This window comes from Strix uralensis, chromosome 5 (assembly GCF_047716275.1).
Source record: "Strix uralensis isolate ZFMK-TIS-50842 chromosome 5, bStrUra1, whole genome shotgun sequence".
In the NCBI taxonomy this organism is placed as follows: Eukaryota; Metazoa; Chordata; class Aves; order Strigiformes; family Strigidae; genus Strix; species Strix uralensis.
The window spans coordinates 13,695,967-13,715,472 of record NC_133976.1 but is presented as its reverse complement, the minus strand read 5'-3'; the positions used below and the strand labels follow the sequence as shown (position 1 = coordinate 13,715,472).

The following is a 19,506-nucleotide window of genomic DNA, read 5'->3' as shown; positions in this document are numbered from 1 at the left end:
TAATATGTCTGTGTAAAGTTATCTTTAGTTATTAGCAGTGTGGGAGACATGCCTGGTTCTAACATTTTTGTTAGGGAAAACATAGGTTTGGAAAAATGGAAAATGTTGGGCTCTCTGGCAGTACCTATTTCTTGAGAGTATGCTGGGGTTTTTTTTGACCTGTTTTACTGTGATACTGGAGAAAGTAGGATATATTCCTTAACTGGCTGCTTTTGGTACTGTTGTTTGGCCCTCTCTGTATGAGGATCTGCCAGCATTGTCATCATTGACTGATGCTTCTTTTATCAGCTACAAATCTACAGTTAATACAATAACATTAATTCCCCTCCTTCCTGAGAAAAAAAACAGAGTTAAGATGTTATAGAGTACACTATACTATCTAATAGTGAAATGATGCTGTTCTCAGTTCCCTGGGTAATTTTGGAGAGATTTTTTTCTTTTATGTGGTTGACACAATCTTCCTTGAACTCAGTGGGGTTTTTAGACCCATCGTTGTCCTGCTGTGAAACACAGAAGACAGAGCTCCCAAGGGACTGTAGTTATCAGACTTGTCTGTTAATCGCTTCAACAGAGATTCCCGTGGAGCACCTAGAGCTTGAGAGTTAGTAGGTGTTACTAGAAGAGAATGCCATGGTAATGAAAACTCCTCCTTCTTATATCTCGTTCTTCTTATCAATTAGCTTGCAATCTCCTTTCAGGGCTTTATTTCAGAGAAATCAGTTAAGTCCAGACTGCTAGCCTGTTCTTGCAGCCAAAGCCATCTGCAAATGTTGAGATATGGTGAAGCTTTTATTTTACAGCATCAGATCATTCTCCTTTCATTGTTTATGCTTGGCTAGCATTAGGGAAGGCTTTTTCCTATCATCGTGAGGGCTAGGAATTCTTAAAAAGAATTGTTGTTTGAAAGCTGACAGGAATAACTGGGGAAAGATTGACATGTGGCACAGGTCTGTGCTAATTTCCAAATACTCCTAAGGCAAAGCGTTGAGAGGGGTACTCTTAAAAATTAGCTTTATCTGTAATTTCATATGTATGTACTAAGTGTTAGTATGATAACTAATTTTAATTGTCAGCTTAGACTCTTTGGACATTATCTTGCATGTAGGTCTCTTCATGTTTTCTTGTTGTGTTTATTTGCAACAGATGCAAAGCATTTAATGTACAAATGTAAACCACAGAGGTAGTTGGGAGACTTAAATGCAAGTATGATACCTGAAATTATACTAAACTCGGCATTATTTGTACTACTTAACCAGGGAATGAGGTAACCAGTGATATCCCCTATGGGACAGTTTAGTGTTGATTCAGCCCAACTGGACCTGACTTCCCCACAAACTTTGTGCTAAGCTGCACTGTGCCCCACTCTCCCCATGCAGCTCTTGTTCTGGCAGAGCGACTAAAGGAAACCCAGCTCACTGTGTTCATTCATACCTTGCTATTGCAACATGGAGCTGCAGAGGCACCCCCGGCTTGGAATGGTCCATCCTCCAACTGAGTTTATTAGCATCAGCTTGTCTTGGTGTCTCCCAGAGCTGTCAGTGATAAGAAAATGGTATAGGAAAACTCCAGTTGGATTTGCAGGGACTTTGAGCTAAAATAATTCTGGAACCAAAGCAGTTTTAGCAAGTCAGAGCCCCGTTTGAGCAGTGATATATCTGAGTTTGCACTTGGAGCTGTCTTTTGACAAAGGCATCTCTGGCAGCTCCGTGTTCATATTATTGCTACAGAATCCGAAACCTGTGTAATCTGACCAAAGATAACCAGAAGATAGTTATTTTGACATTTCTGTGGTAGTTTGGTTCACATCGCTCCGTACAGGTACATTTTTCTCACTGTATAGAAGTAATAGGGAATTCATTCTGCCCTAGTAATGTTTATCTAAATTAATAGGATGAGAGCACAGCTGAACATAGTTCATGTGTTTGTTCTTTCCCTGCTGCTAGTAAGAACAATGCGATATCAGGCTTATGATAGAAATAGCTGTCTTCATGAAATGAGTGCGTTAGTACAACTTTTAAGAGTTTCCTAGTGTCGTCTTCTATGCTTTGATTTTTAAGGTAACTTTTCTGGAAGCTTTTCTTTAATTTCAGTTCTCCGAGTAGATGAGCTTCAAGGTCTTTTCCAGCCTACATGATTCTATGAGTATTTCTTAATGGACTTAAGCACATTTTGCAAAACAAAATATGGTTTTGTGTGATTGGTGTTATCTCAGGAGTCTGCTGCCACAGCTGGCCATGTAGAGCTTCCTAAGCCTGTTGCTGTTGCCTGTTGTCACACAGCAAATGAACTACGGGTGCAGTGGAATATTCTTGCAGCTGACATCTGACACTATGATATGTACTGCTCCTCTGGTATGGTCAAAAAGGAGATTCAGGCAAACATCACTGTGTTACTAACTGATGTTTTGACCATTGGAAGTGTCAGAGAAGGCTTAGGAGACAATTTGAGGACCTAAATATTTCACCAGAGCTTCACTTATTTAGTTGTGCTTTCCTTGAAAAGAAGCCTGGAAAGGAGTCACAAGAAAATTTGAATCTTGAATTAGGTTCAGGCTTTTGAAGCGAGTTCTTCAAATCTCAATAGGCAGTATAAATATTTTCTTTAATCCCCAAACAACATTTCTAGGGTATTAAGCAATGTGTCTTTACAGGCTTTCTAAAGTGTTAAATAGATGAAATAGATTGACTGCGAAAGAGATCTGTGTTTTCTGAACTGATTGGACTAAATTCTTCTTAATATGGTAGGATTCTACATGCTGGGTTTGAAAAGCTGGTTTGTCTTTTTGTAAAAACACTAAAGTAGATTTGTAGTACAGACTGTAAAACCGCTGTGGAAGTACGTTTCTGAAACTCAAATTGATTCAAAGGCTCGTCTCCCTGCTGTCATATGTGGTAAGTGTTTGTCACCATCCCACAAACCACTTCTTGTCACGCAGTGAATAAGCAGAATTAAACTTTTCTAATGAGAATGGAACTTAAGGCCTTGTGAATGTAGTTCTTTAAGTATGATGAATTGTGTATACACACTTACTTTTTGACCATATTGTTCTTAAAAGAATAGATAAATGAAGATTTTTGTGGTACCAGAATAGCAGTTCCAGTGACTATGCAAGTGTCACGGAAGCATCCACTGTTATCTGCAGAGGCACCAGGCTGGATCTCTGATGTCCCTGCTGTTGGCGTCCGAATATCTTCTGGGAAGCAATTTGGCAGTTTACTGGCTTAACCCAAATGAGTGCTCCTTTGTACTGTAGACAGTTGTTTATTATGAATTAGCATGAAACTGGACTGTGACAGATCTTACTGGCTATCTTGTCATTAACTTACCATAGTCTGAACAAAATTCTTTCTTCTTCTGCCCTGTCATTACCCCCATTCTCCTCCTTCTGGTCACTCTAGGTTGTAACCCAGGAAGCACTGAATCTCCTACATCGTACAGCAGGCTGTGTGTGCACATTGCAGTAGCTTTCTGCCAAAATTTTCTGTTGCGTGTAGGGCAAAATCTTCTGCTGAGTCTGACAGTTTTCCATTCCTGTGGTAGTTCATTCAAACCTCAGTTTTTAGACTTCTTTCCTTACTCTTTAGTCAATTATTTCTCTTCCAAAACATGAAGTAGGTACTATTCTATGTAGCAGATACTCCTACAAATCATAACGAGCACTACTTACCCTTTTTGATTGCTCTCAGGACTGTACTTACTTAACTTCTATTACCCGTGTCATAGAATAGCTGACAAACATGCATTAAAAGCATGGATCCTAAAGTATTTTAGGAACAGATGTGTGTTAAAATCCACCTGTATTTCATTTCCAGTCTTTGCCTTGGAGCTGGGCTATGCTAATTCTACTTTCCAGTCTGTTTAGTGGATTATACAGCTATTGAATCATACAGGGGGGAGGCTGTGCTGAATTCTCATATCATCACTTTCTAGAAAATGGAAGTTGGTAATAGTGACTCCAGCCTTTTTGGCTTCCAAGTTTTAACTCTGAAGGTGTGTTTTTTTTTCTTGCATGCCTTTAAAATGGGCTAAATCCTAGGGTGCTTTTTGATACTAACGTTTTTCCTGTATCACTTCCTCAAGTGTATCCTTTCTCATGCAAAATAACTTCTGCTTCTACTCATGTTTTTTAGAGGTTGTGTTTTCTCTAAATTTTTTTCCGCTCCTTTTTCTAAGCAGAATCATGACATTTGTCCCATCAGTAAGATGGAAAAACACACACACACCCATTTCTCCCTGGCAGTCCCACTCCCCCCAACTCACAACCAGGTTGAGATGCAAAACAATATACAAAATCATATTAATGGCTGTTCTTGGAAAGTATCGTTGTTTCTTTTTGCCTTTTTTGTGGATATTTTTTGTCTGAGTTGGAGGCTTATAGCCTATTTCAAACTATTTCTCAGTCTTGCAATTCTTAGCTGATATAGCTAAATTATTTGTGTGTATTTTGCTATTTCTAGACTGCTGGTTGTGTTCAGTGTTAGCACAGGCAATATTTTTTATTTTGACACCAGTAAGGACAGTGTTACATATGACAATGTCTCCCATGTGCAGTGGTGGTATTTCTCTGTACCACGTTACAAACCGGGTTTCTCTGCCCGCTATATATACAGATTACGTTGTGAATTGTTTTTTAGTGTTGCAAAGATGAGTGTAGTCTGCATGGAAGCTTCCTGTAGCTGTTTACATGTCTTATCAAGAATTGCATCTTCCTAGTCTTCACTCTAGCTATGTTTTTAGATAATATATTTAGCACTTGGATCACTGTGTGGTCAGAGACTTACTGTCCCACCTTCAAATATTTACTGCTTTTTCTTCATCGACTAACGTGGGAAGTTTTTCAAGATGAATGTATTTTAAGAAAAAACCCCTGTGTGCTAGTTCTGTTACTCCTTTTAGCGTTCAGTGATTTAATCTCTGAGAAAGTCCTCGAAGAAGAGGAAAAAAAAAATTGTCTGAAAGCTGCTACTTCTTGATTTGCCTTTTTTAATTTTACCTTGCCATTGTTTTTGCTCTGTAAATACCACTTTTATGGATTATTAGATGCATATTATTCAACTAAATGCAAAGTTTTACCCACATTTGCTTATAAAATTTGCTGGTTTTTCACTATATCCAGAGAAGTTTTATAGAAGTGGTTTTCTGTATGTAACAGAAATGCTGAGTTTTGTGTGTTTTTTCTTCTCCTCATTTGCTGGAAGAATTATTGGTGGGCTTGAGCTGCCAATTAATTTTTTCTTCCTTTTTAAAAAAATTGACGTGTGCCGTGAGTCTCCCAAGTGTTGTAGTAGTTTTAGAAGAATTCAAGAAGAAAACTGGCTTTCCAGGCAGATTGTCTTGTTTATGATGCTCTTCTGCCTGTATGTTGTTGCATAGTGATAAACAAGATTTATATTTTCAACTAGCAACCATCCTCCCTTGATTCTCCCCTTCCCCAAAAGTAAGCAAGCCATGAACATTTTAGGTCTTGAAGGATGATAATCGGGCATTAAAGATGGAGGGAGGGGAACATGAACAACCTCTATCCTTCTACCTGTGCAGAATACAACTCAATGGGGATGATAACTTCTTTGAAGCTACACTCTCTGTTTTCCTCTTGATCGTCTGATATACCACCACCACATCAGTGTTGATAGAATGGCTGGTTTCACAACCACCTAGCTTTAGCTGGAAGACAGAGTTAACTGAGTTCTTCAGATTCCTTTTTAAATCTGGATGTCCACATAGTCTAAAATAACAAGCACTGCTGGGTCCTCTTGTAGTTTGGGGGTTTTTTTGTTGTTGGGGTTTTTTTTGTTGTTTTGGGAGGGTTTTTTTGTGTGTGTGGTTCCCCCCCCAGGAGAATCTATACTCTTTTCTTCCTCCTGAGTTTTAAGGTTGCAAAGGCCTAATTTGAGTGGGATGATAAAAGCTGTATTGCTCTTGTTACTTCCTAAATTGCTGGAAGGCATGGGCTGGATTTTATTAGAGGTTTTGACTGTTTCAAGTTTCTAGGATTTGAAATAGATGGAGGCGAAAAAAATGACACATTGTTGTGAATACAGCAGACCTCCTGTCACTCATCCTAATTGCAAGGGCCTTGTACCTGAGAGGCAGGGACCTTCTTTCTCTTGGTGAACTTGAAATTGAACAGGAGTTGAGTGTTAGTTGATGCCTGTTAAAAGCTTTCTGTTCAGTTGTCAGTGGTGGAAGCCATGTGCCTCAGAGCAGAGTACCAGCTGCTAACAGCTGTTTCTGAACCAGCCTGCTCTGTGCTCTTCCTCCAGGTATTCTGAGCAGTAACAGACTTTTCTGTTTCTCACAGAAATACATCAGGGCAGTATATTTCCTAAATAAAATACAGCTGTATTCCATACCGGTGCGGTAGTGGCTTTTCTGAAGTTCCGCGTCTTGTGATGTATACATCTGGCTTCAACTTGGTTGTAAACTGCTGATGAGCTAAAAGTACTGGATAATTAGATTTTTAAACTTCATCATAGTGAATATTGTAAAAGGAGAGAAGAGGGGTTTTTTTTTTGAGTGGTGGTCTTCATCGATGAAGCTAATACCCTGTGATGTTTCTGTTATCTTGAGATGTGAAAATATAACATACATTTTTTATCTCAGAGGTTAAGAAGATTATCAACAAAATACAGAACAGAGAAGATCTACCCCACGGCCACTGGAGAGAAAGAAGAAAATGTTAAAAAGAATAGATACAAGGATATATTGCCATGTAAGTCTGATTTACATGTTAATCAAAGGCTAAGGGAAGTGCTTGTTATTCTAAATGTGTTTAGTTATTACTGAAAAGCAAAACTGGAGGTAATTTGCTGAAAGATAACTCTCATAACATTTTTATTTTTTACTTGGAAGGTGAAATAAATGAACATTTATATATTTTATTAGGAGAGCTATCGCCTAGAGATAAAATGTGTGGTAGGTCGCAAGCCATAACAAGCTGACACTTTCATTTTAGCTTGGAATAGTCTAGAACTTTACTAGATGCTTAACTGTATTTTTTCCTTAGGAACATGTTATTAATGGTTGAAAACAAACAAATGTCAGCATAAACTCTAGATGAAATTTTAAGGAGCCTTAAGGAAACTTGATTTGTGGGTTGAAGTAAAATAGATCTCTTTTTTTTTGATTGATTGTATCCTGCAAACAGTGTGAGAGAACTTTCAGTGTTGGATTATCTTTGGTTTGTGCTTTGCTAGAGCCCAAATTAAATTCTGTTTAATCTATGAGCAGAGAAAACAGCAGTCAGAGCAGAACTTAAATTTTAAAACCACCAATGTGTGGATATAACAGATCAGTGATCTGTAATGACAGGATTGCCTGTTACAAGCTCACTTTCTGTAGCTTGTGAGGCCGTGTATTTCAGAAGCTCTTACTGTGCTTCTCAGTAAGGACAACTAACAGTGAGATGAAAGGATAGCCTTCTGACAAATGCCATTTTTTCATATCCCAGAAGATTCACAACGGATACATTTTACTGCTTAGCTTTCTCAGAAGTGTTAGGAGGTTTATAACCAATTTGAAGTTGAAAATGGTCTTAAGCATTGTTAGCTTTCACTTTCAAAATGCATTCTAGTGATAAACTCTGCTGAATTACTGTGTGTTTCAGATTGTTGTATACCTGTGTGCTGTTTTTCTAGTGCTGGAATTTTTTCTGTTTATCAGTGCTTGGAGCAACAAGCACTTTGCCCTGAAGCCACAGGCCCTAGGTTGTTTAACAAGGTGGGCATAGCACTTGCTGCTGCAGTGAGAAGGAAAGGCACATGTTTGTATTTTGATGGGGGATATATGTATAGCATACATCACATGTTGAAGGCTAGTGTGGTACTAAGCTTAACTGCAGGAAAACAGTTAAATATCATTGAGGTTTTTCTGTTTGTTCTTTTTTTTTAGTTGGGAGGAAACCTGTTTAATGGATGGAGTGAAAAAGAGGGGAAGTTGTTATTGTTGTCTTATTATTAAGAGTTGTTATACTTTTTCTTCTGTGCTGGCATTTTGATAGCTCAAGAACAATATAGCAAAATCTTAGCAGCACTTAAACTGAATCAATGAGACACTTAAAAGTTACTACAGTAGTGAATGGCTGCAACTAGAGTGGTAGATGTGCTTTTCTTTCATCTACATAAAAATAAAAACTGAGTCGTTGGGACCTGAAAGAGTACACAGATCACAGTGGGGAAAATGAGCAAACCTCAAAGCTGATGTTGAGCAAGATTGAAGGTATATTATCAGTTAAAGCAAGAGTATCTTCCAACATCTGAGGCTTCCAGCAATGAAGTGATGAGAGATCAGCTGGACAGAAATGAAAGCCAGGAGATGTTTTGGAGAAGGAAGGGGGATGATACTTTGCCAATCTTTTATAAATCCAGAAAAAAACCTTACAAATGTAACTTAATCAGAGATTAGTGCTATATTTATCAGAAATTGTTACTCCCACCAGCGAGATCAGTACCTCAATTGTAATGCAGTACTGGCTTCAGTGTAAAAGGTGTGTGCGTGTTCACATCATAGTTTGCTAAGCCATCCTAAATGATAATTAAATGGTACATGGTGTTCACTGGTTACCTGAAGACACCAATTAGTGATGTGAACGGAGCATTTAAGCTATATATAAATATCCAAGCACTTAAATGTTCCAAAGCTGGAACCTGCAGTGGAATTTTTCTTGGAGAATTCTGTTCCAGACCTAAAACTCTGAAAGAGGTGAACTGTGGCAGATACAGTCAGGCTGGAAATATTAATGCTTGGAAACTGCTCCAGAACTTTGGGTCAACTCTGCTGGGAAGATAGGAGCCCTCATTAGCCTACCACTTTAATTAGTCTGATCCACCATGTAAAAGTAGTTTTTAGTATTAAGTCTATGACACCTTTGCATGCTTATAAAGTGTTCTTGCTTTTACATTATGAGAGTGTAATACAGTGTAGCCTATTTTAAGGGTTTCTCTAGGCCTTTACGTGAGAGCGCGTTGTCTTCAGATCTGTGATCTAAATGTCTTGTAATCTACACTTGTGCTTTTTTAGGAAGCATTACATGGTAACACAAACATTTTCTGCATGTTATCAGGACTCTGGCAGAAAATATCACTGTCTTGGAAGCAAGGATCTTGAAAGCTTTTTGGAAGAGCTTTCTGTATAGAAATAACTCTTAACATGTACTTCTTGTGGGCACGGTTCCCTGTTTTATTAGCAATGATGTTTTGAAAAAAAAAGACCCCACCAAACCATATTTCCTCTTTTTAAATAGACTCTTTCTTTATGTTTTTTTCTTGAATATAGCTCTGATAAAAGTTTTAGCAGCTGTTCTGTGGTTGAGGAATTGACCCTGGGAGCAGAAAGTAACATAAATTGCTTGAGCAGATGCTGTTGCTGCAGATAGTTCTGTTCCCCAGTTTGAATATAATTTTTTTTTAATTCTGGATTTCCAGACAGCCTTTATTGTAGAGATAGTTTGAATGATTTTTATGTGATAGCTAGAAAGTGTTGATATCATCAAGAGCTGAAAGGGCTGGCGAACCTGCCAACCACCTACCTACCTTCTTAGTAAGAATCATCAAGTTTTTTCTGTAATAAAGATGCACTTAACTTTTTTTTTTTCAATGCCAAAAATAATTCCAAGATGTTTAGCTTATTCTATCAACAAGAGTAATAAAGGATATTTTTAAGACGGCTAAGGATTTTGGTCTCCAAATATCTGTTTTTATAAGACTCTTTCTCTGAAACAGTCAGTAATGCTAGAGGCAGAAACTTGCAGTGTCAAAACCCCCTAAAGGAAGGAATCTGCTGCTTCTGGTTTAAAAAGGTCCCAGCAAAGTGCCTAGCCCAGTGTTTGGGGGATAGAAGTCAGTCTGTGCCTGAGCAATAACCCAGTGCATGTTTCATGTTGTAATACCTGATAGAGTCCTCCTTGAAAGAGACTTTTAAGACCTACCAGCTGCTTTAATTATGCAATGGTGTTATTCTTTCTGCTTGCTGTAAATGTGCCTTTAATTCTGGCCATCATGATCTGTGTTAATACTGTGTAACTGCAATTTTGATTACTGCTGATCAATTGAGTTTTGCTTCTTTGTAATGAATCGCTCTTGGAATTCCAGTAGTTGGTACTCTGTAAACTTGAGCATCAGAAGCAGATAGCAGTAGGAGCTACTCTGCTTATCCCTACTTGAGTTGGTTCACCCATAAATTAAATTGACTGACTTGCTTGTGTGACTTAGCTTTGGGAAACATTCTTTAATGCTTAATTTCTTCTATACATATCATATGTACTATATATATTATATTTACTGTTACATATTGATTTACAAGTGTTGTAATTCTTGTTTAAAAAAAAAAAAATTCTTCTTTTAGTTGATCATAGCCGGGTTAAACTGACCTTAAAAACTCCCCCACAAGATTCAGACTACATCAATGCAAACTTTATTAAGGTATGTATCTTAATGGTTCTTAAATTCTTTTTAAGCTTTTATTTCATATCAGTGCAGTTTTAATATTATAGTCTGAGATAAGAATTTAAAGCTGTGACGGAAGATTCTTTTTTTTATTATGGCTTGAATAAATGGCAAACGTGATGCCATTTATAAAGAAATTTTTAAGGTTTTAATATTACTCTTAAGTGTAAGCAGAATATGAAATACTTCATTTTAAAGTGACAAGCATCCAAACTGGAACTTTATACCATAGGAAACTTGAGATATGATTGTTTTAACAGTTTATGGTGTCAAAAATACCAGATTGTAAGAGAGGCTGTTTTTAGGGATCTTAGAGGCATGTGACAAATTGTGTATGTTAATATGCATTTCTTGCTGTTCGTGGCAGAAGTGTGGTAATGGAATTATATCTAACGTTCTTAAACAGAAGCCAGAATTTGGCTAAAAGCCTGTTACACTTTTGTTTCAAAGTGTGAATACCTTGGGCTCCTTGTGGCCTTATTCTGTTGCTTCTACACTGTAATGCTTATTTGGAATCAGGTGTTCCTATAAATCTCAGTTCTTGAATGTTTAGTCTGAGAAGCTAAATGTAAATATCTTCAAGCTTTATATAAAACAAGTTTTAAAAGTTTGGCTTTTTGAAATGTGGTATTACTGGGAAGGGGGAACTTAAATTTGTTCAAGGGATGCTTTTTAGCAGAAAGATTTTTCAAATTTTCATCGTTAAATGTTAGATTAAGAAAGAAAATGCAGACTCAAAAGGAATCTCCAGAATCTGAACGTACAGAAACAGTCTGTTACGGTCTCTGGCAGCACAGTAGCTGTTATAATCTTGGGCCCCTTTGAAATCACCAGCAAAATTCCCAGTAATGTAAATGGAACTTAGATTTTTATATTCACCCTTCCTGTTGTATCCAAAAAAAGATATTTTACATGATTATAACCTAAAGCCTTTTTTATTCAGTGCAGATAAATTTTCTTTATAAACATTAATGGTTCCTTTGTGCAATCCTAGGGAGTGCATGGGCCAAAAGCATATGTTGCTACCCAGGGACCATTAGCAAATACAGTAATAGACTTCTGGAGGATGATATGGGAATACAATGTTGCCGTAAGTACCTACTTATAAACCAAAATTGGGTATTACCTTATTTCATGGCAAAGTGATTGTGTATCTTTTGCCTCATCTGGCTATTATCAAAAATGTTGACCGTGATTTAATCCATTTACTTGTCAAATCTCATTTTGGTAAATAGCCACCATATATTATTAATATTACATATTCTATTTAATAACGTAAATTCAAAGTAATAATTTTATTGAATGAATAAGGAATCATGCATACTTATGAATAGGTCCTGTAGGAGACCTTACAACTCTGACTTAATGTTGACTGACAAAATCAGATACAGAAGCAGCATGTGAAACAAAAAAAATAAGTCTGTCTTTTTATTTATGCAAATTTTGTGTTACTTGTTGGTTTATATATTCTACATCTGTTTAAACAACTATTGTCAGGAGTACTGTGAAAATTGGATAAGTTCAAGAAATTATTTCTGAAAATATTTTTTGTTGTATCGGACACTTAAATCATGGTTACTTATTGTAACAAATGGCTTACCTGTTGGTGCATTTTGATGGTGCTATTCACATTAATCTGTCTGAAGTAGCTTCCCCTGCGAAATATGATTCTTGTTTTTTAAGTAAGTTTTGCACCTATTTTAAGCAGTCTATGTGATTTTAAGAAAATACAGCTATGTTTCTTCCAGTTGGCAAATGGTTCTATATTTTTGTGATTGTTTAGACTTTACAGTCAGGCTGAATAAATAAGGTATTTGTATAGGATTACATTGAATTCAAATTAAGTAGCCTTACAATGTTGTATTAGTGTTGCAGACTATTTTGTGCAGGATAAAACTTGAGTACTATTTTAGAATTAAAAGAGCATGCATCTGCAGGCAGGAAAAACAGTATTAATGTGTCTCTTCAGTAGTAACCAGTTAAGGAGTGTCAGTATCTGCCCAGGCAGAAGCAAGCAGTAAAGTGTTGGTGAATTTACTTTATCTAAAACCAGTTAACTTTATGCATCTTTGTTTCGTTTCAGATAATTGTAATGGCCTGTCGAGAATTTGAAATGGGAAGGGTACGTACAGTAAATACAAAACTAAACGAGCATTGCCCATGCAGGCCAATATGCCTGTGAAGCTTCATATGCCAAATCCATAACTGTAAAAATAATCTGCCAGATTGAATGAAAATACCCATCCTTATATTTGTATGCATATAAGATAATGAATGCAACTGCCTTTCTTTGCTCCGTTTATAGTGTTACATTACTACTTAGGTGTCATCTCAGTAGAATGTATGTGTTTGTATCCAGACCTGTACCGATGGCCTGTTACTGGTCATGTCGCTATGGAAAAAAATCTTGCTCTTTGTGGGATGTAGGCCAATTATCAAAATCCTGAGCCCCTCAGAATTTCCTGTCAATTGATACAGCTGCAAAAACAATCTGTCTTTTAAATTTCTCTGCTATATTCTTATGACCTGAGAAGGAAAAAAAAAAAAGTGTGGTCCAGAATTGTGAACTCCAAACTTTCACAAAAACTAAATTAGCTCTCATTGTTTCCCTCTGTATGATGCGTGTTTGCACATATGTAGGCAGTCATGAAGTTCATGTCCCAATTTACAGAGTGTCTTTTGGCTGTATTTATTGGTCATCGGGGTTTTTCGTTTTGTTTTTCTTTTGGTATCCAAAAGAAAAGACATTTTACTATCTTAAAAGAAGTCCAGCAAGGCACCAGTGGGCAGATGTTAAGGTAGAACACCGAATAAGAGAGAGAATAAGGCATTCGAGATGATCATTTTGTCTGCTCTGCTTGTGTTAATCATCATCTTTCAGTACTACACATGAATTAAACTAGGATTCTTTGCTTTAACAGAAAAAATGTGAACGTTACTGGCCTCTGTATGGAGAAGCAGCTGTAACTTTTGGACCATTTCGTGTTTCTTGTGTAAGTATAAAGGTTTATAAATTAATTTTGAAGGATTTAATGCTTTTGTAACTTAAAATAACTGTTCAACAAACAGTTTGCATTACAAAACAAATGCTTTTTTAATTGTTCGGTACCAAATATTGCACAAAGACTCGCGAAGGAATGCAGTGGAAAACAATGTGTGTATCTAAACTGTGTGGTTTTTTGAATCCTCCATGCTTTTTTATTATTTTTTTTTTTAGCATGGAACCTGTGTACCTTGGTCTCGTATCTTTTTGTGTATCATTTCTTTAGCTTTATGTGATATAGTTTTGAATGTCTGCACCATACTCAAGAAATCAAATAGCACCCATGCTCTTGTTTCCTTCTGTTATGAGTTGTGCATTCTGGATGTGCACGAGAAATGAAAGTAACACTGGAATACGTTACATAAAGTTAATTAGCATGAATAAAGAAAATAGAAACTAAATTCCTGAATTTTTTAACTTGTTTCTGTTGGTAATAGATACAGGTTTATTTGGAAATACTTCCTTTGCTTCTTTCTTTGTTTTCATTTTAAAAGCAACAATAGAAAGAGTAGCAGATCACCATGAGATCTGAATCTTTTCCTGGAGAATTCCTGAGGGTTAACTGTCAAGTAAGCTATGATTCCAGAAAGATGGAGAAAAGCTGAATGTTTCAATTGCATGTTGTTGGTGTTATCAGGAGTTCTGATCTCTGAGCATAACTACTAGAGCCTCTTCCAGTTTTGGTACTTGTACATAAAGGGGTAACACAAGGATTTCTGACAGATAAATATGCAGGAAGAGGGACTGTGGATAACTCCTACACACAGCACAGCAGGGAGTAGAAAGTAATCATTCCTTGGCACCTGCCATCAGCATCACACAAGAGTATATACCCCAATGGGTTTTTGAAATCATCTTTCCTTGGTAGAGAAAGCTGAACAGTAAAAGAAAGTAAATACCATTTCACAAAAGGAGACCACAGCAGAAACTCCCTTCATTAATTGTGAGGTTTTCAGGGTATGGGTGAGGATACAGTGTGTGGGAGCATAGCCACCAGAGTCACTATGATCAACATTCCTTAGGTGTGGGATAGTATCCGGTTGCCTTTGTACACACCTGTTTATGTATCTTTATTCCTTCCTGCTTTGAACACATTTATGGCCTGTTTGTTCAGCTTCTAGCTCCTGGAGTTGTGATCACATAGCCTTCACTTCTAGGTGACGCCAGGAGCCATCTGGCCTATCATATTGTGTTCAATGACAGCCTAATTACTTAAGGGAAGAGAATAGAAAATAAGTGTCCTTGTACTTGTTGTTGGCTTCTACCGATGGAGTAGCAGGAATTCCTTAATTGGGTGTTGCCCCTGGATTATCAATATTTTTATAATGTAGTGGATGATGAATTTGGCAAATTTTTTTGTTTGGATTTTGTTTTTTGTCACTTGTTCTTTCTGACATTCATATCATTGTGTTGTTGGAAGAAAACACTCCATTGTGTCTTTTTTTAATCTTACCACCTGGTAGTTTAATCAGATTCTATTATGTTCTTCTAGTTAACATTAGGATGTGAATGAAACCTGGCATCAAACTGTTGAGTATAACTGTCATTGTTATAAATGATCTTACTGTGAACTCTTTACACTGGAGTTCATGACTGGCCTTAGCTGTTCACATACTCTAAAACAGTGGAATTGATACATTCAAAATTGATCTCAAAACTGTTTGTTTCTTTTCCTTAACTCAAAATTACTTCGGTTTGGACAGGAATTGTTGTTTTCTAGCTGAAGTGCTTTAACTTGTTCAGAAAGAGCTGGCATGACAGTTTATCGAGCTATTCTTAATCCTACTTTGAAATAGTTTAGCAAGAACATGGCTCCATTGCTGCTATCTATGTACTATGTCCTTTAAACCTGCAAGGTGTTGCAATTGTTTTCTTGATGGAAAATGGTAAATTTCAGTAGTAGATAGGAGTGCACTAAAGTATATATGCAGTCTCCTAAATTCACTGTGGGAAGCTGTAATGTTAAGCTTGTAAAGGCATCTTCAAATTGTGATCTTACTGATATTTTAAGTACAGTAATATTGTTTGGTGTCTACAGTATAAACTTCCCTTAATGTTCCAAAGGCAGACTGGAAAATTCTGGGAGTCTAGATGCTATGCTTTTTGGCCACAACCAAGATAATTACAACAATCCATTCAGATGCACCCTTAACTGAAAATAATAGAAGGGGAAAAAATGAAAGGAGATGTCACAGGATAGGGTGATAAGAGGCTGAAGTTTATACAGCAGAATCATTATAGAAGGATGGTTGTGGGAGGCAATCTGTAAATTAAATGTATGGAGAAATGAAGTGAAAAAGTACTTTGAAATACTCTTACAAGGTTTATTGGTTTCAGGAGCAGGCTAGACACTTACTGGTTTGAAAACTCACATTTTTATTTTAAGTAAAAGTAACATCTTTCACACATAACGTGTAGTTGCTGCTGTTTTAAAATGAGTGCAGTTTTGATTGCCTATCTTTTAGGGCAATCGTAGATACAGACCCAGTAAATTTAAAAAAAAAAAGACACGTAAGTTTAAAGTTTGGGTTTTCAGTTATATCCTGTTCACTGCATATTGATCTTTTTTCCAATTCATTACTGTTTCCTTGTGTTTAGGAAGCTGAGCAAGCAAGAACAGATTACTTCATTAGAACATTATTACTTGAATTTCAGAATGTAAGTATACAATTACTTCTGGTGTCAACTTTAATGGTTGCTCAAAGGTCTCTAAAATGATAGATGGAGGAAACTCATGAAAATATATCTTCACTTTTTTAGGTGCTGACTCTGTATAAATCAAGTTGAGAAGTGATGTTAAAAGCTTAGTATATAAGAAAAGAGTAGTGAAACTCTACCTGTCTTTTATGTATATTCTTGGTTAGCCAAAGGTGTGTATGGTCTTCATTAGCATGTGTTAACAACTAGAAAGCTTCTGGCACCCTTTGAGAATTTCACTGTTTACCCCAACTGAAAATATGATGACAAACTCAACCAAACTTGTCAGAAAACCCGGTTTCCTCTAATTAACTTATTTTTGGGTAAAGTATGTGTACTGGTTAGAACTTGCCCTATATTTTCGGGTTTTACAGGGTTAAAAGATATTTCTGATGCCTGTTCATATATTTGTATTGCTAAATAAAAATAAAGCAAGAATGACAACAACTTAGTGATTCTCTTTTTTTTTTTTCCTGAACTTTCTCACTCTAGCTTGTAAGAAGTTACTCTTTTTGGAATTGAAATAGATATGACAAACATGGAATGTTCTTGACTAAATTGAGTTGCATTGTCTTTTTGCTTGGAGAACTTCTTCATGGGGGAATTGTATGTAATGTAGTCAAGGGTCAAGATAGAAATGTACTTCTAAAAGTGAGCTCAAGACTTAGGAATTCTTGAAGATTTGATATGCTAGTGTTCAAGATGTAGAATTGGCTTACCAGACAAGTATTCTGACAAACCAATTCATTTACACTATTTGTTAAGTTGGCAACTGTAAATTATTACTACTATTAGTTTCTTTATGGAAAAATTGAGTTTATTCATCATAGCAAAAACTTACGACACAAACATGAGACCTACTTCATAAACTATGTTATGTTAATTGTGAAAATTGTCATATTTTCAATGAAATAAAAGTGCTTTCATTCTCATAAGTGTTAAGAATGAATGATTTAAGCCTTTCTTGCAAACCTATGCAAGTGTCAGATTTCAGGTGACTAGTTTTCTGAAAAGCAACTGTCAGTAAATAAAAATAAGTGTGGAGCTGTCCTGCAAAACCGTGAAGGCTGACAGTCTATTTTACAGAATACCTGTCACTTTATTTGGCATTCTGTATTAAGAAATTATTTATTACAGGTTAGTCTCACTTACGGTTATGTTTTCTTTAGCAATGCTTTGTTCCTTTTCAGCAACTGATATCACAGCAGTTATGAAAACTGTTTAATCATGAAGGGGGTGATTTTTTTTGTCTGCACTAGCTTGCCAGGTGCTTGTGTGGAATGCATGAACCTAATCAGTTAATTTCTGTTAGTGTGTCCTGAATGCTCATAACTGAGCATGCTGTGAAACTTCTTAGATAGCAGAAATTAACTGCATGATAACTGTGGCGTTTGCAACATTTTTTGAAATGGTGCACTTAGAACTGAAAAGATACCAAAAACCCCAAAGCAGAACCTACATTACTGTTAATATCTTAACATGATAACTGGTTACTTCAGAAACTATAGCTAATTTATATTTTGCTTGCGTATACTATACATGCAAATCATGTTTAGCTACTTGACTTCCATGAGTTTCCGTTTCAGTTAATATTTATAGGATGCCTGTATACTACATAAAAACTAAGTAGTAACAAAAAGCTACAGTTTGTGCTATGCTGTTCATCTTAGTAAAGATCCCAAAGTTTATGTTCCTTTAAGGAGCAGTGTAACTGAAAGGATTAACAAGATAGGTTGATATTTTATTAGCTGCGTAAATTTAATGATCTTTCTTCAGACTTACGTAGCACATTTGTTTCAGTATTTCTGTGAGTGCACATTTTGGTGATGAATTGCAGACTTTTCATCTTATTTTGAAGAATTCTAAGTGTTGCCTTGAACTGCGGAGGAAAATAAGTATTTGTGGTATAAAGTATGGAGCTTTGAAGTTTACTTTCTGGTTTTTGAAATAATGAAAACTTTTGTCACTTCTGTAAAATTTTCAGCGGAGTATCATACAAAATACTGTGTAAAAGAATTTAAAATTCATATAAATATGCAAAGTTACTCTAATTTTTAGGAGGTAAACCAGTTTAACTGAAATTTGAAGAATGTTTTAAGCTAAAACACCAGGTTATTTCTTAAAGTGGCAGTAAAAAAGGACTATGAATGTTCCTTTTAATTTTTAATTTCCATATAAAAAGCATAAATTCAGAACTTTTTTCCCTGAAAAAAGATTTTTCACGTTCTGCTAATGTGAAAAATCCCTGGCTGTGTCTCTTTAAATGTAATTAAGTGAAAGTTACTGGTGGACCTTAATAGGCAGCTGTAACTTTTCTTCCTCCTTACTGATGACATTGGTTTTACATAATCAGTTGGATTTTTAAAATTTCATTTCTTAGGCTGGATTTTCTCTTGTTTTGTCTAGTTTTTAATAGCTACAGTGCTTCCACAGGCCTGGCAAAAGTAAAGTATCAAAAATGGTTGGTTCAATTGGAAGATGATACAAATTTCCATGTTCAAGAGCCCCACTATGTTGCTTCTCAAATAACTAAACAGAAGGTAGCATAGGTCTTGTAACTTGTAACCTGTAACATTGATGAAAAATTCATATGCCTCTCTAGTAGATTATTTTGAGGATATACTAGAAGCCAGAGGTGTGACGACAGCATGGAAAGGGGCAGCAGAACTAGCTATACTGCGGATGGTTTGGATAATGATGAGAAAGGATTTGGTCTTTGAGGGATTCAGGTAGCTGAGTAACTAGGCTGTTTTAAAGCCTGCTTCTTACCTTGTCTTTAGTACTACTGTAACATGAGAACTACTTTAAAAGTTTATCTACTGTTGTTGCAAGTGTAATCCGTATTTAGATATGGCCTGAATTATTTCTCTCATTTTCTTCATTTCCCTCTGCACACGCCTGCACACACACACTTTATTTTGTAATGTGACAAAACAACAACCACCGTCCCCCTTCCCATTTTTTTTCCAATGTAAGTTACTGGAGTACTATTGGAAGAAGAACCTTTCATGGTGGTCTTTCCCTTTCTTTCTCCCTTTCAAAGTTTATGACTAAGGACAGAGAATCTTTTAACACAGTGCAACATTGTGGGTTCTTTAACCCATATATTGTGGAGAGGGATTTCTGTGAACTGTCTCATAGTGCTTTCTCCTATGCATTAGCAGCACTCAAAATACTATTTCAGAATTTCCTTTTTGTTTTTCTAAGTGGTACAAGCCGTAGGGTTTTTAAATACAGTAAATGGCTTTGCTTGTCCACGTTCAATTATGCAAAAAGTGAAGGTTCATAGAACTAATTTTCATACAAACTCCTCAAACATGTATT

General features: G+C 36.3%; 1 protein-coding gene across 1 annotated transcript in view; it reads left to right on the top strand.

Annotated features, from left to right (window-relative positions):
- The window catches only part of PTPN12 (protein tyrosine phosphatase non-receptor type 12), an 82,128-nt gene that overhangs the window by 26,816 nt on the left and 35,806 nt on the right, over positions 1-19,506 (top strand). The window contains exons 2-7 of the mRNA XM_074869894.1: positions 6,604-6,712; positions 10,342-10,418; positions 11,437-11,532; positions 12,526-12,564; positions 13,364-13,435; positions 16,084-16,143. Coding sequence (XP_074725995.1) covers positions 6,604-6,712; positions 10,342-10,418; positions 11,437-11,532; positions 12,526-12,564; positions 13,364-13,435; positions 16,084-16,143 — 453 coding nt within the window. The remainder of the gene's footprint in view (positions 1-6,603; positions 6,713-10,341; positions 10,419-11,436; positions 11,533-12,525; positions 12,565-13,363; positions 13,436-16,083; positions 16,144-19,506) is intronic.